Raw genomic sequence first — 22,617 nt, 5'->3', positions numbered from 1 at the left:
GAGGTGGCCTGAGGAGAGCAAGACAATCCACTGAAAAGTCCTTTAATTTTACTTTTTGTCACCTCCAGTTATCTAAAACGTGTTCCTCCCGGAGCACCTAACTCCTCTCTTTGTGTGTGACCCATCCCTACAGTCTCCTTCAGGACCTCAATGAATCTCTTATGTAGCTTCATTTTCTTCCTCTGCGCTGGCTCCTTCCCTTCTACGAAAATATTCAAAAATTCTCTCACTAAAAAGTTCTCTCAAGTGCGTGCTACTTTTAATTCTCTTCAAATTCCAACTTTCACAAAACAATAATTTCCATTCTCCAGCTCTGTTTCAACAGCCTTCTACTCCTTGACTATCATGTGAAGTGATATCTACCCTTCCCTCATCTCTTTTTTGAAACTTTCCCTTTGAAGGCCATCAGTGCCTAAATCAGTGGCCTTTTCTCCTTTGTTCATGAAGTAGTTATCAATATCCTCATTTAATACAGAAGGAAAATGAAGCTCTAAGAATAACTTGCCACAAGTGGTAGGGTAAGGATTCAAAGCTAACACTGTGTTACACCATAGTTCTAGTACATCATGTTCCTTTTCCATCCCATACTGTTGTGGACTATTCCCTTAGGACAAATTTCAAAAATTGGATTAGTAGGTCAAAGTATATGAATATTTGATAAACAATATGTGCTTACTAAGTGTCTACTATGTGCTTAACATATGCCTATGTACCAGGTGTTAAGTCTGGTACTGAGGAAACAGCAGAAGATAAGAAGATTGGCCCCATGTGACTTGTGGACTTTGAGGGCAGGGGAGAAGTACAGGTGATAGAGAATTAAACAAGCCCTAACAGTAAAGTATAGTAAGTGCTATGAGAGAAGATATACAGATAACTGTAAGAACATCCAGTAGAGGCAATTTAGCCTAAATCTAAAGGATCAGGGAAGGCCTCTCAGAGGAAGTGATGTTTAAACTGAAACCTGAAGGAGAGAAGGAGTTAAACAGTTGGAGAGGAGAGAGGCAAATATTATAAACAAAAGAGTGAGAATGTATGAAGGCCAGGAGGTTAAGGAAAGAATTGGGAATTTTAGGAACTGGGAAAAGTATGATGTGGTGAAAGTATGGAAAGCTGAAACTGGAAAGGCAGGCATCATCCAGTACTTTATAGGTCAGGTTGAGTAGCTCCAACCACTGAAATGTTTTAGGCAAAGGAGAGCTGATGTGACTGGCTCCTAGTTTTAGTAAGATTAATTTGGCCTTAAAGAGGGGAATGAGTTGAAGGGCAATGGGACTGAGGACAGGGAGAATGGTTAGGAAGCTGTTGCAGTAATCCAACGAGTGGCAGTTTCTGTACTAGGACAAAAGAAGGAGAAGAGTTGACTTATTTAAAGGGTAAAAGGAAGTTAAGTATACGGGACTTGGAGATTAATTGTAAGAAGAGGTTCTTGATACATATAGCCAAAATGCTTTTCAAAAAAGTAATACCAATTACCAGTTCACACTGCCTTCATGTGTGTTTACATGTAATAGGATGGCTTTTCAGACATTAACTGCAGAAGACCTTTTTACAGTGGGACACAATTGACCATCACTTGACATTGAGATTCTCTCTATTCTCATCTTCCAGAACATTACTCTGTCAGACTCCTCAAATCCTTTACAGTACAAGGGAACATATAATTTTTAAAAATGATAAACATGCATGCACAGCTCTCCTCTGAGCCTTTCTTTATTCTCAGACTTTATGGGCAGATTCTAGCAGATTCATGTATCCCACCTAAATGAGAATGTCCCCAGGACCCTGCCCTTGGTTTCCTCTTTCCACACTCACCGTAGCAGGTATATGCTGCACTCCGTCTTCTACATCTACAATCCCCATTTCCACATATACTTATAAAATTCCAGACCTTTTCCTCCTTTTTCTCCAGCTGCCTACTGATCATCTCTATCTGGATAGTAACCCATCTCAATCGTACAATGAGAACTCATTATTTTCTCTACTCCAAATTGATCCTGTTTAATGTGCTCCTAGTCTCCATTCATGGCCTCTTCATCTTCTTGGTCACCCAACCTAGAATCCAGAGGGAAACCTTGACCACAGCCTCTCCTTTACCTTTAGTCCATCACCAAAGCCTGTCAGTTCTATTTCTGGGGTATCTCTTAAATTCCCTCATCTGCATTCCTAGGGATGCAGCTCCTGTTCTGAGCCCTTGCTTTTTTATCAAAGATATTACAATAGCTCCCAACAGACCTACAGTGTCTCCATCATCTTTTCTTTTCCCACAGTTGGTTTTTTTTCCTTGCAGTTTTATGGAGATATAGTCACATACCATGCAATCATCCAAAATGTACAATCAGTTGTTCGCAGTATCAGCATATACTTGTGAATTCATCACTACAACCAATTTTTGAGCATTTTCATTACCCCCCAAAAATAATGCAAATAAGAATAAAAATAAAGTAAAAATGAATGCCCCAAACATCCCATCTCCCCAATCCTCCCTATTATTCATTACTTTTTTGTCTCCTTTTGTCTACTCATCTGTCCATAGACTGGATAAAGTGAGTGTGTGCCATAAGGTTTTCACAATCACACAGTCACACCATATAAGCTATATAGTTATACAATCATCTTCAAGAATCAAGGCTACTGGGTTGCAGTTCAACAGTTTCAAGTATTTCCTTTTAGCTATTCTATTACACTAATAACTAAAAAGGTTTATCTATATATTGCATAAGAATAACCTCCAGAATGGCCTCTTGACTCCATTTGAAATCTCTCAACCCCTGAAACTTTACTTTGTTTTATTTCTTTTCTCCCTTTTGCTGGGTCCAGGCTTATACCTGGGAGTCATGTCCCACATAGTGGGGAGGGCAGTGAGTCCACCTGCCAAGTTGGCTAAGAGAGAGAGGCCACATCTAAGCAACAAAAGAGGTTCTCTGGGGGTGACCCTTAGGCACAATTGTAAATAGGCTTAGCCTCTTCTTTGCAGTAACAGGCTTCATAAGGGCAAGCCCCAAGAGCAAGGGTTTAGCCTACTAAATTGGTAATCCCCAATATTTGCAAGAATATAAGAAATTCCCCAGGTGGATAAATTTAATATTTCCACATTTTCCCCAGTCCCTCAAGGGGACTTTTCAAATTTTTTTTATCCTCTGCCCAAATTACCTAGGGATGTTTCAGGACTTCACACTAACCCTTACAGTTGTTTTTTAAAACACAGATTGGGCCATGTCACTTCTATGGGTAATAATGGCTGATAATTTCCATTTTCCCCATGGCAAATCAGACCCTCTAAAAACTGTTCCCCAACTTGTATGTCTGATCCCACTTCCTCATAGCCTAGCTCCCACCACATGCAACTGCTCATTAAATTCCAAACATTCCATGAAACAGTATAACTCCTGTTTCATGGCAAAATCCTACTCACCTCAAAGGCCCAGCTCAAATCTTACTATTTTCTCTGAAGATTTTCCAAACCCTTTCTCTCCCAAATGAATATATTCTTTAGATTGTAACTTCCTCTCTGTTCCAAGGGCATATCTTTTATACCTCTACTTTAGTATTTGTCACCTTATTTCATACTCATCTATCTGGCTCTCCCACTAGACTTTGAGCTTCTCACGAGGACACACCCAGCACACTGCCTGCCTGGCATCTGGTGTATACTCAGTGCTTGTGTAGGGAGGAAGAAAGGAAGAATGGAGAAAGGGAAAGCATTTTCCCTGGGACCACCGTAACAACATAGCCAATAAAGTAATTGAAAATAAATTTCCAAGAATAGAAATCCATGAAAATTGATTTTTAAGAACCATTAGTGTCTGACTTCTTCCCTCATTTCCATTTAGTCCTGTTCTTCCTTCCTTAATTTGATTTAGTTTCCTCCAAATCTACATAACCTCATCTGCATCCATCCATCAGGGTCTAACTTTATTAATGTTCATCATCTTATGATGCTAAGAGGTCTCCTTGCATCATGAGAAAAATATTAAGATAAGAATTGGGATCCTTTGAGTTCTAGGTTATTTATTCCCTCAACAAGTATTTATTGAATACCTGCTGTGTGCCAGGTACTATTTCTAAGAGTTTGGGATACATTCATGAACAACAAATTGAAGGTTCCTGCTTTCATGAAGCTTACATTTTACTAAGGGGAGAGACACATAATAAACAATAAACATAATAATAAATAAGTACATTGGAAGGTGAGGATCACGAGTGCCAAGTTGGGGGTGGGAGTGGAGATGGGGAGAAGTGTGGAGGCTGTACTTTTAAATAGGATGGTCAAGGTAGACTTCATTGAGAAGATGAAATTTGATCAAAGATGGTGACGGTGCTACTTAGTCCAGTGATTTGTGAAAAGAATATTCCAGGCAATGGCACAGCTACAGCAAAGGCTCTGAGGAAGAGTGTACCTGGCATGTCTGAGGAATAGCGAGAAAACTTGTGTGGCCAGAAGAGAGTGAGTAAAGAAGAAAGTAGAAGGAGAGGAAATCCAAGATGTTCACAGGGGGCCAGATCATGTAGAGTCCATAAGCTTTTTTTTTTTTTTTTTTTGGGGGGGGTGTCTTTTATTCTGAGTGAGATGAGCAGCAATTGTAGGCTGTTTTAAGTAAAAGAGTGTCATGATTTGAATTGAAGTCATTTGGCTGCTGTGTTGAAAATAGATTGTAAAGGAGAAAATATAGAATCCAGGGGACGAATCAGGAGGTCATGTAGGATTCCAGGCAAGAGATGATGGTGGTTCAAAGCAGGAAAGGAGAGGACATTGGTTTCTGGGTATACTTTGTTGGTAGAATCAACAGGATTTCCTGACAGATTAGATATGAAATATGAGAGAAAGAGAGGAGTCAAGGAGGACTCCAAGAGTTTTGGCCTGAGCCACTAAATGGAGGGAGTTTCCATCATGTGAGATGGGGAAGGCTGTGGAAAGAGCATATTAGGAGGGTGCCAAATTGGGGGTTCAGTGAGACAAGCTGAGATTGAAATGATGTCCAGGGGAGATGTTGAATAGACAGTTGGATCTGAGAGTCTCAAGTTTGGAGAGAAACCTGGGGGAGATTTAAAATTGGAAGTCCTTAGTAAATAGTTATTTTTTTTAAATCATGAGACTGATGTGTTCCCATGTAGTCCAACTAAAATTAACTGCTTAAACTTATCCAAATTATTGAATCCCTCTGCTTCTCATTTTCAGCATCTCTACAATGATGAGGTTAGGCTAAATCAATGATTTTCAAACTGCGTTCCGTAGAGTACTAGGGTTCTGTAGAATGGGCTGCCAGGATGAGAGAGAAATTTGCTCTCCCATTGCGTAAGCCAATAAGTAGACTTTATATATTTACAATGAAAAGACACAATGTAGAAATGGTTCAAACCAGTATTTATATGTGTTCTTAGTGGGCTAGGGTGTGGGGAAGGAATAACTTTCCAGATGAAACTCTGAACTCACATCTCATAAGGAAAAACCCCAAATATCTGCTTCATGACTGGTCAGCTATTAAAATGGTATGTATAAATAAAGGTACAGATCAGCAGTCGTACACATTTATGCTTAAAATGCTTACTATAGTCAACATGTGGTCAAGGTTTCCTCTCTAAAACATATTTACTGAAAATCAAGTTCAAAGACTGAAAGATGATATTCCATTTCTTTTAGACCAATTAATGATTCCAGTTGAGAGTTCAGAATTTCCTTTGACCCTGAGGCTATGAACAATTGCCTAACTATAGACAAATGTATGAAATTGATGCCAGAAGAGGATCTTAGAAATAATTCAGTCAATTACCCTCTTTTTACAATAGAGGAACTGAGGTTCAAAGGACAAGGTCATGCTGCAGCTGGAACTTAGATCTTCTCCTGACTGCTAGCACTCTTTTCACCACACTAGAATGACTTCAAAACTGGTTCAGAAGCTCTCACCACCCACACACTCTGCAATTTACAATTAAAGAAGAAATCAACACTGGTGTGTTATCTCCATATTTTCCTAATGCATTAATTTTACATTAGTTCTTTTTCTATTTTCCTACAGTGCTAAGGGTGGTACTTGCCATTGCCTTTTGCCTGGTGTCTGGTGTCCTAGTTGTGTTGATGTATGGCCTCATCCGCCATGGGCCTTGTTGGAAGAGAGACTCCTATCGGAACGTCTGAACAGACATCTGAATAAGGGCAGACCAGTTGGGCAAATCACCATGTCACAGCATCTTTCTGTGATGTAGCATTCCGAAGAAAGGCTTTCACCATGTGGAGATCAACCTGACACATCCTTCCTTTTGAAGCTGCATAGAACAGCGACTGAATTCATAGCAACCCAAGGACAACAGCTGGACTGACAGATGAATGCAAACCCAGGTTACCTAGTTAGGTCTCTTCATCATTGAGAAGTGGCACAGGCTTCTCTTCCAGTTAGAAAGAGGCTCTTCTGCTTAGAACTGTTGTGTCCTGTGATACATGTTCAGAGAGAAATAAGAAACCAAACTCCAATAGCTCTTTTCCTACAAGGAGCAAATGGTTACAAGTGGGACAAAGGCAAAGATCAAGGAAGACTGAATAATGGGGGAAATGAGACTAGAAGTAGTATTACACAGGATGATTCATAAGAAATAAGACCTAATTAGAAGTTATAAGCATTTTCTTTTGCTGCTAAGTAGGTTTAATACAGACATAACATGCACACCCCCAAAAAGAAACCCTACCCAATGCTTGATAATTAACTACCTGCTATATACTCACCCCTGCACAGACCTGTATTTAAAATACCTTAGGAAGAGGTATTTAATTCTCAGAAACTTTAATTTCAACCACTTTAGTTGTGACTCAGGTCATTTTCCCCACTATTTCTATAATGGGGAATAACTAGAAAATCCATGACACCATGGTTCTTTTTATAACTTCTGCCATCAGAGCTTGATATTTATATAGTTGTGGCTTATTTATTTCAGTCTAAAAGTAAGAGATATTTCTTTTGTAAGAGCTATTCGTGGCCATGATGAAATGACATTGTATTTTAATTGCACAAATATGTCTGAATTTTACAAGTGTTGAGGTAGAAAGAAAAGTGGACTGAAGGTTGACCACCCACTACCTCAGCTCTACACTGACTTTGGACTAAAGACTTAGAACAAGTTCTTTTATATCTTAAACCTTGTTTTCCTAATCTAAAAATGAAGAGTCTGTACTAGATGAACATAGAAGTCATCTCTAGCTCTCGTATTCTGTAAACAGTATATTTTTTTGCTCATTTTATGCTATGGATTGGTCATTGCCCAAGCAAGTGCTTTCATGGATGGTATATTGTACTAAGTTTGAAATTCACTCTAAATAGTTTTATTCTGCTCTGTGCTCAGAACCATCCAGTTGGTGCGAAATTCAATCTCATTCAATGGTAGGATTCACCTCCTCAGGTTGTAGTGAAGGTCCAAGAGTATAGCTGATGGGAGGAGTCAGAGATGGGTTCTCTAGGCTTCTGTCCACACTGGTCTCCAGCAAATTCACTGTTCATGCCTGCATGGTCGTCTGAGGGTAGGCAGGTCTGCTACGTCTGAACCGTGGCTCCCAAGGCCACATTCTTGGAGTCAACCAGCCTGGCACTGTAGTCTAGTCTCCTCATGGGGTGATTCCTGCAAACAGAACTAGCAACTTTGCCCTGCACAGAAACTCCCCAGAACCCCACCCCATCTGTTAATCTGAGGAATCTTCCTCTCCCCTCAGATTGCTCAGCTTCCACTTCTTAAACTCCAAGCAACTGCCTCTAACACCCACTTTCTACATTAATTCTCCTCACTGAGCCAAGGCTATTGCAAAGAAAAATCTGAGAAGAAGTTGTCTTCTCTTTCCTGGAAACTTCTGCTTCCTGCTGCAACACAAAAGCCCATCTAGGAAAAGAAACTCAAGATGTGGCTACATTCTTGGCTTGGGAAAGGGAAAAACATCTATAGCAGCAAGAGCAAAAGGCAAACTACTATCTCAATAAAGTAGCCAGCCATATCAGTAATTAAGCCACAATATCTTATGCTAATAAGTGATTAGACTTTAAAATAGATGTGTAAACAAAACCAAAAGTCGTAAATTATCTCACTCATTCAACAAACATCGATGGAGGACCTATTATTTGCTAATCACTGAATTAGATGCTAAATTGTTCATCCTTAATGTGATTTAATTATTAAAGTGTTTGGCTCCAGCAATGGCTTTATACAGAGTTGGTGGAATATAAAAGTAAAACCTTTCATGACCTTTTCTCCATATCATTTTTTAATACTGCAAGTAGCTAATGGAAACTCTACTTTCTGTTGTTCCTGAGGGATTTTTTATCATCCCCATTTCTCTTTCTTCTACATCTCCTTTGATTACCGTAAAGAAAACTCTCACTCCCAACTTAGTTGTTTACTTTTCAGTCTACAGAGCTACTCTGTTGATAAATGCTGTAATTGCTTTTCAAACTTCATAATGGAATGAAAAATCATGTGACAAATGATCTATAGTGCTAAGTCAGAGAGCACAAATGTACTGTAATGTTTGTCAGAAAATAAGCTAATCATCCAACTTCAACAAGAGAGGATGCAAATTCTCTCTGCTGATAAAAATAACTTTTTCAGATGGGTTAGAGATGATCAGTCCAGTTACCATAATGATAAATATTGTTTGAAAGACAATCACTAGTGATGAGATAACATCTGCTCTGAAATGTATTCCCTGCATTTGCACCACTAAGGAGGACTTTGAACAGGATTAGAATAAAGCAAAATTACCGCATTAAAGTAGAGACATCCCCTAATGTAAAAAAAAAATCAACAATATTCATGTAGAAAAGTACTAAAGAAGAGTTGTAGGTAGAATATCCCTCTTTAGAATGGCAATGCTTAAAGAAAGTAAAGAGAATACAATTATTAAAAGAATTTTTTTTTTTTTTTTGTCTTCAGGGCCTTAGAAGAGTACAAGCATTAGAGGCAAGCATTTTACTGAAAGTCATTTAATCCACAAACCTTTTTTGTATATGAGAACTGGCATTTCTTCACCCTAAATTCCGTCATGTTCCCTATTCTCCCAAATTCCTATTCTTCTGTCTTGTTCTAATACTGTTAACTTTGACTCTTTCTTTATAACCAGGGGATTTCCTGGTAAGTGAAAGCCAAAGTGTCAGTTTTCTCTTTCAAAACTCTCTATAATTTATAGGAACCGCGTTTGAACAATAATGTACATGTACTATTTTTGATGCTTTATACAAGGGTTACCCAGTAGAAATATAATGCAAACTACAAACGTGAGCCAATATGTAATTTTAAATTTTCTAAAAGCCACATTTTAAAAGTAGAATAAACATGTGAAATTAATTCTAGTAAGTTCTATTTAGCCCAATATATCCAAAATCTTACTTCAACATGTACCTATTACTAAAAAAATTGCTAATGACATAGTTCTCATTTTTTTTTCACACTAAGCATTTGAAATATGATGTGTCTTTAACGCTTACAGCACATCTCAATTAGAATAGGCCACATTTCAAGTGCTCAAGCTGCAAATATGTGACTGGGGGTACCATATTGGACAGTTCAGATTTAGGCTATTAGATGAAAACTTCCTTATAGCAGAGAGGATGTATCTTTTTTATAGTATGTAAAATCCACTTTGGGGTTATTGTGGAGAAATAAAAATCATCTTTATTATGTGTCTGCATCTTATTATTTTTGTGCGTGTGATGAATTAATGAAGGGTTTTCCTGAAATATTTAATTTGTAAAGTTATATTTTACAGTAGCAGCCCAAACTTATTCCAAAATTATTCTAAACTAAAATGGACTAGTTTCTTTTCTTACTAAATGTCTTAAAGAAGTAATGTGAAAACAAATTTAAACAAGTTATTTCTAGATTTTAGGGGGATGTGCCTTTTTAAAGTTGTGGTGAAATTTTTGTTGCAAGTAATCTGTATTCAAAACAAAAATAAATGCAGATACAGAATACAAATACAGAAGAGTAGAACATGCAAAGTAAAAGATCTTCCTAACCACTGCTAATTTATCAGAGGCAATCCTGCCAACAATATCTGCTCTTAGTTGTTCTTGTGATTAGTATGAATTTTTTTAGCATTAATTTTATACAGTATACTTATACATTTATTTTCTAAAATGTTTACGTCTTTTCCTATTCTTATATCCCAGGAAGCTCTCTTTCTTGCATTTTTTTTTAATTTTTCTTAAAATAGCTTGTAAAGTAATGTTTTTAAAAATGCATGTTCAGTAAGCTTTCTGTGTCTAACATGTCCAAATATGTCTATATTTTGCCCTGAAACTTAGCTATCTGTTTAGCTGGGTGTAAAATTTCAGGTTGAAAATCATTTTCCCTAAGAACTTTGATGGCATTATTTTGCTGTCTTTTAGCATGCTAGATTGCTGATGAGAAGTCTGATATTGGTCTGATTCTCATTCCAAAGTTCTGTTTTATTCTTTTCTTAATCTTTTGAAGATTTCTGTATCCTTGGACTTCTGAAATTTAACTAGAATATACTTAGGAATAGATATTTGTTCTTTGTTCTTTGTGCAATCCTGTACAATATACGTCTTTTAAATCTAAAGACACTTGCCTTTCTTAAACTCAGGGAAAATGTGTCCTTTATTTCTTCCCATTCATTGTTTCCGTTATCTGTCCCAGGAACTCGAAATTCCTGGATCTAGTTTCCATTCCTCTTAACTTTTCTCTCATATTTTCCATCTTCCAATCTATTTCTCTGCATTCTTTGAGATTTCATTTTCCAAAACACCAATTTGGTCTTCATCAAATACATTATTTTTGTTTTGTTTTGTTTTGTTTTTTTTGTTTTACTAATTTGCTTCAATTTTTTTTTTATTGGAGAGATTGTGGATTTACAGAACAGTCATGCATAAAATACATAATTCCCATATAACACTCCACCAAAACCACAATGAATTGCTGTGGAACATTTGTTACAATTAGTGATAGCACATTTTTATAATTGTACTATTAATTAAAGTCCATGGTTTAAATTAGGGTTCCCTGTTTGTGTAGTGTAGTTCCATGGATTTTTAAAAATTTTTATTCAGTTACCATATATAGAATTTAACATTTCCACTTTTAATAATATTCAGATATATATTTCAGTGCTGTTAATTACATTCACTATGTACATTCACCATCACCACCATCCATTACCAAAATATTTCCAGCATTCCAAATAAGAACTTTGTACACATTAATCCTTAACTTCCCATTCCCTATCCCCATTCTGTCCCCTGGTAACATATATTCTAGATTTTGACCCTATGAGCTTGCTTATTCTAGTTGTTTCAAAACAATGAGAGCAGAGTAAATAGCCAGGAACAATTAGTATATGGTCTGGAACAATTGTTGGGGGACATCGTGACTGGATACACATTGTACACCAGCCTAGAATGGGTGGAATGGCTGAGATTGCAGCATAAACTGGAAGTAAAGCTCTGCAAACTGTGGAGCTGGCACCCCTCCCCCACTGGCATGACAGACTGAACTGAAATACTTACCTCTGGACAAAAGAAGCTGGTTACCTAGAGCGAGAGAAAGTAACTCAACCAAGCTCCAATTGCAGTTTTAATTAGCAAATCTGGACTACTGAATACAAGCTACAAGCACAGATAAACATGGAGCAAATAGGAAAGAAACCTGAGGTTCCTCCTGGCAGAGAGGAGGCAGGGCTTACAGAAAAAAAGAATACATAAATAAATAAAAACAGAGGCTTTTGGAAATGGCTGACCTCAGAATACTGGAAAGTGGCTGTGACCCAAGAAAAGGGTCACAGAGAACTGGGTACCAACACCAGTTAACCAGAGAAACTGGGGGGTGGGGAACTGGCTCTGAAAAGGGGCTTTTGCTCTTTTTCCTTTGTTTTTCCTCATTCTAAGCAGCTAATTAGAGAAAGCCTCAGGCATTTTCAATTGTCAGCACTGACCCAGGCAAGGGTGGAGTTAACAGAGAGACAAAGGAGGAATTCAAATTCATGAATCTCTCCCTCAGAGAATTCAGACCCCAAGTCCTGGGGGGAAACAAACAAACAAACCAGAAACAACGTAAGCTTGGCTTCTGACACCCTCAGCTCCTGGCCAGGACATGATCCACTGAGAATTAAAGGGACTGCACCTCTTTACATCAGTGGGGAGCTGCAGGCTGACACATGCCACCTGCTGGGCAGGTTAGGAAAAGCACTGAGTCTAGAGGCCTCAGAGGAAAGGCTGACAGTCTGCTCCTCAGGGAAACTTGATACTGATTATACCTTCTTCCTGAGACCAGGGCCCATCTGGTCTAGGAAAATATGATTGGGGTAATCAAGGAAACCAGATACCTAGACAACAAAAAATTATGAGTCACATTAGGAAAAATGAAGATATGGCACAGTCAAAGGAACAAACTTATACTTCAACTGAGCTACATGAATTGAAACAACTAATTATTAATCAAACACAACTCCTAAATCAATCCAAAAATCAAATCAATGAATTGAGGGAAGATATGGCAAAAGAGATGAAGGATATAAAGAAGGCATTGGGTAACATAAGGAAGAACTCAAAAGTTTGAGAAAAAACAATTGGCAGAACTTATGGGAATGAAAGGCACAATACAAGAGATGAAAAGCACAATGGAGACATACAAAAGCAGATTTGAAGAGGAAGAAGAAAAGATTCATGAACTAGAAGACAGGATATCTGAAATCCTACACACAAAAGAATAGATAGGGAAAAGAATGGAAAAATATGAGCAGTGTCTCTGGGACCTGAATAACAACATGAAATGCATGAATGTACATGTCATAGATGTCCCAGAAGGAAAAGAGAAGGGAATAGGGGCAGAAATAATCACTGAAAATTTTGCATCTCTTATGACAGACATGAAATTACAGATCCAACAAGCACAGCTTACCCCAAACAGAATAGTTCTGAATAGACATATACCAAGACACTTAATAATCAGATTATCAAATGTCAAAGACAAAGAATTCTGAAAGCAGCAAGAGAAAAGTGATCCATCACATACAAGGGAAGTTTGATAAGACTCTCTGCGGATTTCTCAGTAGAAACCATGGAGGCAAGAAGGCAGTGGTATGTGATATATTTAAGATACTGTGCCGGTTTGAATGCATTTTGTCCCCCAAACGCCATTATCTTTGATGTAGTCTTGTGGGACAGACTTTTGGTGCTGATTAGATTTGCTTGGAATGTGCCCCACACAACTGTGGGTGGTGACTCTGGTGGGATACTCCCATGGAGGCGTGGCCCCACCCATTCGGGGTGGGCCTTGATCAGTGGAGCCATATAAATGAGCTGGCTCAAGGAGAGGAAACGGAGTGCAGCTGTGAGTGACGTTTTGAAGAGGAGCAAGCTTGCTAGAGAGGAATGTCCTGGGAGAAAGCCATTTTGAAACCAGAACTTTGAAGCAGACGCCAGCCACGTGCCTTCCCAGCTAACAGAAGTTTTCCGGACACCATTTGCCATCCTCCAGTGAAGGTACCTGATTACTGACGTGTTACCTTGGACACTTTATGGCCTTAAGACTGTAACTGTATAGCCAAATAAACCCCCTTTTTATAAAAGCCAATCCATCTCTGGTGTTTTGCATTCTGCAGCATTAGCAAACTAGAATAGATACCAAAGGAGAAAAACTGCCAACCAAGAATTCTATATCTGGCAAAACTATCCTTCAAAAATGAGGGAGAGTTTAAAATATTCCCAGACAAATAGACACTGAGAGAGTTTATGAAAAAGATACCTGCTTTACAAGAAATGCTAAAGGGAGCACTACAGGCAGATAGGAAAAGATAGAAGAGAGAAGTTTGGAGCACAATATTGGGTGATGGGAGTACAATAATGTAAATACACTGAACAAAGATGATTGTGAGTATGGCTGAAAGAAGAAGGTTAAGGGCATGTAGGACACCAGAAGGAAAGATAGAAGATAAAGACTGGGACTATATAACTTAGTGAAACCTAGAATGGTCAATGATTGTGATTAAATGTACAAATATGTTTTTACATGAGGGAGAACAAATGAATGTCAACTTTGCAAGGTGTTACAAATGGGGTGATACTGGGGAAAAAACAATCAATGCAGACTAGAATCTATAGTTAACAGTAACTTTGAAATATGCTTCCAATAATTGTAACAAAGGCAATAACCAAAGCTAAATGTCTGTAAGAGGGGGATATAAGGGATGGGTATGGGATTCTTGCCATTGGTATTGTCTGACTTTATGGTATTTCATTTTTATTTTGTTTTTTGTTTGTTGCTTTTTACTTGTCATTTTTTTTCTTTCTTTTTCTTTTTACTTTTTTTGCCTCTTCCTCTGTTTTTTTGGAAGAAATGGAAATGTCTTCATATAGATACTGGTGGTGAATGCATAACTATACAGAGAACCATTGATTGTTTACTTAGGATGGAATGTATAGTGTGTGAGTAAAACCATCTAAAAAATAAACAAAGGGATACAAGTGCTGGAGAAAATGTGGAGAGAGGGATGTACCTAATCACTGTTGGTAGGGAAGTAGAATGGTACAGCCCATCTGGAGGGCAGTGTGGTGGTTCCACAGGAAGCTAAGCATGGGGTTGCCGTATGGTCCTGCAACTTGGTTATTGGGTATATACTTGGAAGAACTGAAAAGAGAGAGGGACATGAATGGACATTTGCACAGTGGGGTTTATGGTGGCAGTATTCATGATTCACAGTGGATGGTGGTGGCCTAAGGGTACAATGACTGATGAATAGAATGGTGAACTGTGGTGTATTCATACAATGAAATATTGAGCTGCTACAAGAAGGAGTGAAGTCATGAGGTGAATGGACATTGAGGACAGTATGTTGAGTGAAATAAACCAGAAATGAAAAGAAAAACATTATAATGCCTCACTAATATGGACTAACCATAATGTGCAATCTCTGAGAATTGAGTCTGAGAGCATAGATTATCAGAGGAAGGCTTATTGTAAAGGTTCCTAGATTGTGAGCTCTTACAGCAGTAACATCTATTTCTAAGTTGTAATAGTTATTTCTAAATTCTGAGATGCTGAGCTCTTTGTGTATAGTCTGGTTGGTCTATGGAACTTTGGGTATCTGTGTGACACCTGAGAGTAAGAGCCAGAGTCCGGCAGCTATGAATGTCAGCATTACCCCTTACAGCAAATGTTAAAGAGTCTGAAAAAAGAGATCAGACTTCAACTAGAGATATGAACAAAATGGACTTGGTTAGGACTAACGTAAATTAGACTAAAGGGTAAAAGACAATATTGACAGTGTTTTTAAAGTTTCAACTTCTGTGTGAGATCAAAAGATTTATTAGGTGCAAAAATCTGTATTTTCTGTAACACACTATATAATTGAACTTGTATGATCAGTTTATTCAAACAACATAATTACATGGAATGTTGAATAGGGAGTGAAATCTGGTTGGTTTGTACAGGTTATTGTAAAGCCCGAGTACATCCCAGAGTAATTTGGGCAGAGAATAAAGATGTATTTTCAAAGCCCCCTTGGGGACTAGGGGAAAATGTGGGAATATTAAATTTCCCCACCTGGGAATTTAATGATATTATCACAAGCATTGGTGGCTACCAATTTAGAAGGCCGAGCCCTCGATCTTGGGGCTTGCCTTTATGAAGTTTGTTACTGCAAAGGAGAAGGTAAGCTTACTTAAAATTGTGCCTGAGTCACCCCCAGAGAACCTCTTCTGTTGCTCAGATGTGATCTCTCTCTCTCTAAGCCAACGTTGCAGGTAAATTTGCTGCCCTACCCCTAAGTGGGACATGACTCCCACGGGTGTAAATCTCCTGGCAATGTGGGACATGACTTGCAGGGATGAGCTTGTCCCTGGCATCATGGGATTGAGAAAGCCTTCTTGGACCAAAAGGTGGAAGAGAAAGCTAACAAAATAAAGTTTCATTGGCTGAGAGATCTCAAATAGAGTCGAGAGGTCCTTCTGGAGGTTATTCTTATGCATTATATAGATATCCCTTTTTAGTTTTTAGTGTATTGGAATAGCTAGAAGGAAATACCTGAAATTGTTGAACAGCAACTCAGTAGCCTTTATTCTTGAAAATGATTGTATAACTATATAGCTTACATTGTGTGACCGTGTGATTGTGAAAACTTTGTGGCTCCCGCTCCCTTTATACAGTATATGGACAGATGAATAGAAAAATGAGGACAAAAATAAATGAATAATAGGGAGGGATGGGGTATGGTATGTTTTGGGTGTTCTTTTTTACTTTAACTTTTATTCTTATTCTTTTTTTGTGTGTGGTAATGAAAATGTTCAAAAATTGTGGTGATGAATGCAAAACTATATAATGGTACTATGAACAATTATCGTACACTGTGGATGATTGTATGGTATGTGAATATATCTCAATAAAATTGAATTTTTAAAAAGTGTGATCATACAATATTTGTCCTTTTGTGTCTGGCTTATTTCACACAACATGATGTCTTCAAGATTCATCCATGTGTCGCATGTATCAGGCCTCTATTCCTTTTTATGGCTAAACAATATTCAATTGTATGTATTCACCACATTTTGTTTATCCACTCATCAGTTGATGGACACTTGGGTTGCTTCCATCTTTTGGCAGTTGTAAATAATGCACTGTGAACATCAGCATGCAAATATCTGCTCAAGTCCCTGATTTCAATTATTTTGGGTATATACCTAGTAATGGGATTGCTGGGTGATATGGTAGGTCTATTTTAGCTCTCCAAGGAACTGCTTAACTGTCTTCCACAGCAGCTGCACCATTTTACATTGCCACCAGCAATAAATGAGCATTCCTATTTCTCTGCATCCGCTCCAACACTTGTAATTTTCCATTTTTTTAATAGCAGCCATTCTAATGGGTTTGAAATGATATCTCATTGTGGTTTTGATTTGCATTTCCCTGATGGCTAATGATGTTGAACATCTTTCCATGTGCTTTCTGGACATTTGTTTATTGTCTTTGGAGAGACATCTGCTTAAGTCTTTTTCCCATTTTTCAGTTGGGTTGTTTGTCTTTTTGGTAAGTTAAAGGATTTCTTTATATATTCTGGATATTATACCTTTATTGGATATGTGTTTTCCAAATATTTTCTCCCATTGTGTAGGCTGCCCTTTCACTTTCATAATGAAGTTCTTTGAGGAACATGACAAAGTTCTTTGATTAAGTCCCATTTATCTGTTTTTTTCCTTTGTTGCTTGCGCTTTGAGTTTAAATTCTAAGAAACCATTGCCTAACACAAAACTCTGAAGATGCTTCCCTATGTTTTCTTCTAGGAGTTTGGTAGTCTTATCTCTTATATTAAGGTATTTGATCCAATGTGAATTTATTTTTGTATTTGGTGAGACATAGGGGTCCTCCTTTAAAAAAAAAAATGAATGTACAGTTTTCCTAGCCCTATTTGTTGAAGAGACTACTCTTTCCCAATTGAGTGGTCTTTGCCACCTTGTCAAAAATGAGTTGTACATAAATGGGGAGGGTTGATTTTTGAGATCTCAATTCTATTCCATTGATATTTATGTCTGTCCTTTTGTGTAATATTGACATCTTAACAATATTTAGTCTTCCATTGCATGAACTCAGAATATCCTTCCATTTATTATGTCTTCTTTAATTTCTTTTAGCAATGTTTTGTAGTTTTCTATGTACAAGTACTTCAAACCCTTGGTTAAATTTATTCCTAGAAATTTGATTCTTTTAGTTCCTATTGTGAAAGGAATTTTTTTGTTGATTTCTTCTTCTGATTGTGCATTGCTTGTATATAGAAACACTACTGATTTTTGAGGGTTGATCTTGTACACTGCCACTTTACTGAATTCATTTTTTAGCTCTAGGAGCTTCATTATGGATTTTTCAGGATTTTATGTATATAGGATCATATCATTTGCAAATAGGGAACGTTTTACTTCTTCCTTTCTGATTTGGATGCCTTTTAATTCTTTTTCTTGCCTAATTGCTCTGGCAAAAACTTGCAGTACAATGTTGAATAACAGTGGTGACAGTGGTTATCCTTGTCTTGTTCCTGATTAGAAGGAGAGCCTTCAGACTTTCACCACAAATGGGATATTAGCTGTGGGCTTTTCATATATGCCCTTTATCATGTTGAGGAAGTTTCCTTCTATTTCTAGTGTTCTAAGTGTTTATATCAAGAAAAGGTTCTGTATTTTGTCAAATGCATTTTCTGCATTGAGATGTTCATGTGGTTTTTTTTCCCCCTTCATTCTGTAATGTAGTGTATTACATTAATTGATTCTCTTATGTTGAACCACCCTTGCAAACCAGGGATAAATTGCAATTGATCATGGTGTATAATTATTTTAATATGCTGTTGGATTGAGTTTGCTAGTATTTTATTGAAGATTTTTGCATCTATATTCATAAGAGATATTGGTCTGTAGTTTTCTTTTCTTTTGGTATTTTTATCTGGCTTTTGAATGAGGGTGATATTGGCCTGGTAGAATGTTAGAGAAGGGTCCCCCTTCTTGAATTTTGTGGAAGAATTTGATTGAAGAATTGGAGTTAAGTCTTCTTGAAATATTTGGTAGAATTCCCTCTGAAGCCATCTGGTTCTGGGCTTTTCTTTATCGGAAGGTTTTTGATTACTGATTCAATCTCTTTACTGGTAAATGGTTTGTTCAGATCAATTTCTTTTTGAGTCAATGTAGGTAGTTTGTGTTTTCTAGCAATTTATCCATTTTATCCAGGTTATCTAATTTATTGGCATACAGTTGTTCATAGTTTCCTTCTATAGTCCTTTTTATTTCAGTGAGTTTGATAGTAATGTCCGCCTTTTCATTTCTGATTTGTGTTATTTCTATCCTCTCCCTTTCTTTCTTTGTCAATCTAGCTAAAAGTTTGTGAATTTTATTGATATTTTCAAAGAATCAACCTTTGGTTTTGTTGATTCTATTACTTTTTTGGTTTTCTATTTCATGTATCTCCACTTTAATCTTTGTTATTTTCTTCATTCTGCTCATTTTGGGATTAATTTGCTCTTCTTTTTCTAGTTCTTCCAGATTTTAGGTTTGGTCTCTGATTTGTAGCCTTTCTTTTTTTAAAATGTAAGCATTTAGAGCTATAAGGTTCCCTCTCTGCACTACCACTGCTGCATCCCCTAAGTGTTGATATGTTGTATTTTCATTTTCATTTGCCTCAAGATATGATTTTCTCTTTAACCCATTACTTAACAGTATATTGTTTAATTTCTACTTATTTGTGAATTTTCCATTTCTCCCTCTGTTATTGACTGCTAACTTCATTCCACTGTGGTCGGAGAATACACATTGTATGATTTCAGTATTTTTTAATTTATTGAGACTTGTTTTTGACCCAACATATGGTCTATCCTGGAAAATTATCCATGTGCACTCAAGGAGAATGTGTATTCTGTTTTTGTTGGGTGCAGTGTTCTACATATATGTTAGGTCTAGGTGATTTAGTGTATCATTCAACCCCAGGACTTCCTTGTTGATCTTGTGATTCAGTGTTCTATCCATTATTTAGAGTGGTGTGGTAAATCAATGAACAATTAATGTAGAACCATCTATTTCATATATTTTGGGGCTCCACTGTTAGGTGCATATGTATTTATAATTGTTACATCTTGTTATTGAATTATCCCCTTTATCAGTATATAATGACCATCTTTGTCCTTCATAACTGTTTTTGACTTAAAGTCTATTTTACTTGATATTAATATAGCCATCCCAGCTTTATTTTTGTTACTATTTTGTATGGTAAATTTTTTTCCATCCTTTCAAACTCAATCTACTGGTATCTTTGACTTTAAGGTTAGTCTCTTGCAGACAACATAAAATTGGGCCATGCTTTTTTATCCATTCTGGCAATCTCTGCCTTTTGACTGGAGAGTTTAATCCATTTACATTCAAAATCACTACCAATAATACAGGACTTTTTCCTGCCATTTTGCTATTTAGCCTTTCTAAATCTTATATTTTTCTTATCTTTCACTTCCATTAATGCCTACTTTTGTATTTATTTGCTTTTTTGTTTTGTACTGTATCGCGTGTCTTCTCACTTCTATCTGGATATATTTTTCATCTGTTTTCCTTGTGGTTACCATGGGATTAAAATTTAACATCCTAAATATATAACAATCATATTTTGTTTGATATGAACTTAACTTGAATAGCATGCACATATGCTTTTCCTCTACCCCTCCGTCCCCCCAACATTTTTTTTTTGTCTTTTTTACCACTTATATCTTTGCACATTATGTTTCCAAAGACCTAGATTTGTTTTTATTTTTGTGCATTTGCCTTTTACACCATAGGAAGTAAGAAGTGGCATTAGATACCGAAGAGTACAATACAATAGTATCGGCATTTATAATTACCCAAATGGTTAACTTTACCACAGGTCTTTATTTGTTTATGCTGCTTTGAACCACTGTCTAGTGTCCTTTCCTTTCAGTCTGAAGAACTCCCTTTAGCTTTACTTTTGCTATATTGGGCAAGTTCTCCGTCATTATTTCTTTGACTATTCATTTTGCCCCTTTCTCTCTTCTCTTCCTTCTCCTTCTGGGACTTCCATAATGTGCACTTGATGGAGTCCCATAGCTGTCTTAGGCTATTTTTGCTTTTAATATTTCTTTTGTCTTTCTGCTTCTCAACCTGACTCATTTCAAGTGTCTTGTCTTCAACTTCACTGATTCTTTCATCTGCCAATTTCAGTCTGCTTTTGATACCCTCCTGGCATTTTTCTATTCAGTTATTGTGGTCTTCAATTCCAGTATTTCCATTTGGTTCCTTTTTAAATTTTTATCTCTTTACTTAGATCTTCATATTGTTCATTCATTGCTTTCTTAATATCTTTTAGTTCTTTCTCTGTACTTTCCTTCATCTCCTTGAGCATATTTAAGATAATTTTTTTAAAGAATTTGTTTGGTATGTCCACATTCTCGTCTTCATTGGTGTTTTCCATATTTTTATCCTCTTCCTTTGGATGGGCCATTGTTTCCTGTTTCTTTGTTTGTCTTACACTCTTGTTTCACACTGTACAGTTTAATATTTTAAAATGTTAACTCTAGGATTTACTCCCTGGGATGTCTGTTTCTGGTTTTGTAAATAGCTCATGATAATACAGATTTTCTTGAGCTTGAGCCCTCCTATCAGGAAGGTCTGCCTAAAGCAAATGTAGTGTGCAGGGTTTTCCCTGTCTTTCTGGGCCTGTCTTGTCCTGGGCTTTTGCTTGTTAGTCCTTTTTGAGTTCCCCTGTTTACAGGAGTTTGGTTGTCCTTCCGTTTCCCAGGAAACAGAACTCCCCCTCCTGGGTATTTGAAGCTGGAAACCTTTCTCCCAGACTGTCTGCCTCTGTGTGTGTGTGTGTATATACATACACACACACACACACACACACACACATATAGTTTTACAGCCTTTCATTGTCTCATGCTACTTTTGCCTGGAGGGCAAATTCTGGGAGGAGGGTCACCCTGGAGAAGTCTTTCCCAACTCAGTCCTTCCCAGTCAAAACAGGGCCAGGGACCCATGAAGGGCACACTGGCCAGCTCCCAAGTGCCCTGGGGAGAGGATCAGGAAGAAGAACAAAAATTTCTCTGGCTCCCCAAAGCTGTGCTTTCCTGGCCTGCACAGCTAATGCAGCCCTTCAGCTAACTGTTCCCTGCAGCCCCGAGGAGGTGCTGCATCTTTAAATTTCCACCACCACCTCTATCCATGGATATTTGAAACAATGGCTGCTACCACCTTTGTCTAGGGTGGGTTGAAACAAGAGCTGCCCTCAGAGCAGGGACCTAGTGATCCACATTCACTAATCAAAAGCCATGATTAGTGATGGGCCCCCAACAATCTGAATTCCCTAATCAAAAGCAGTGGTCAGTGATCAGCCATGTCCACTCCTGTTCTTGGGGAAGAGGATTTTTGTGTCCCTTTCTGTCACCAGCTGCTAGCCAGGAACTGGACCCCAAGGTGGTCTGCTGCGAGAGTGGGGGGTGGGTGCTGGTAATGCCACAGGGAGAGAGTAACTTACAGTTTTTTTTCTTACTATAATTCATCTGTCTCATCCTCCTGCTCTTCCCTGGTTGCTGTGTATTGTTCTTCTGGCCTCTGGAGTTTCAAAATGGTGGTTTCATGTAGTTCCTTTCTACTTAATAGATTTTTTGGTGGGAAGACTGAATCTTGGAGCTCCCTGCTCTGCCATCTTCCCTGGAAGTCCAACTCCTAGGTCCGTTATCCTTTTTATTTTCAAAAAAGTGTTTCTATATATGTATCCCCTGGATGGAGTCACCTTAACTTTTTTAAGTTTTCCCTCCCTGTCTGTGATGGAAATCCTCAAATTACTTCAACATCTGCTCTTCTTCTGCATCAGGATATAACAACTATGGTAGCAATTCTCCAGAAAGAGCACCCCTATCCTTAGAGAGCCAGATTTTATCTTGGAGGCAGCTACTCTATATGTGAAGTAGAGTGAGATGACCAGCTGATAGGGAATGCATTCTTTCATTAGTTACACTGACAAACATTTCCTAGTTCCCTAATGCTATATGCAGTGAGCCAAGCTCCAAGCTTCTTTGCAGCTCCCTTACAAAGAACCACAGTCACTCTGGTGGGCCTGATTGCAGTTTCTCTGTTTTGATTTCTTCATCAGTTTGAT

At 37.7% G+C, this 22,617-nt stretch overlaps 1 protein-coding gene and 1 long non-coding RNA gene across 3 annotated transcripts in view; one reads left to right on the top strand and one right to left on the bottom strand.

Annotated features, from left to right (window-relative positions):
* ACP3 (acid phosphatase 3) overlaps window positions 1–6,133 on the top strand; it is a 57,755-nt gene extending 51,622 nt beyond the window's left edge. The window contains exon 11 of the mRNA XM_037844843.1: window positions 6,015–6,133. Coding sequence (XP_037700771.1) covers window positions 6,015–6,133 — 119 coding nt within the window. The remainder of the gene's footprint in view (window positions 1–6,014) is intronic.
* The window catches only part of LOC119540944, a 122,108-nt gene that overhangs the window by 57,993 nt on the left and 41,498 nt on the right, over window positions 1–22,617 (bottom strand). The window lies entirely within an intron of this gene.

The sequence above is a fragment of the Choloepus didactylus genome, chromosome 1 (genome assembly GCF_015220235.1).
Source record: "Choloepus didactylus isolate mChoDid1 chromosome 1, mChoDid1.pri, whole genome shotgun sequence".
Taxonomy (NCBI): domain Eukaryota; kingdom Metazoa; phylum Chordata; class Mammalia; order Pilosa; family Megalonychidae; genus Choloepus; species Choloepus didactylus.
The sequence above is the reverse complement of the archived record's forward strand: the minus strand, read 5'-3'. Positions and strand labels throughout refer to the sequence as shown.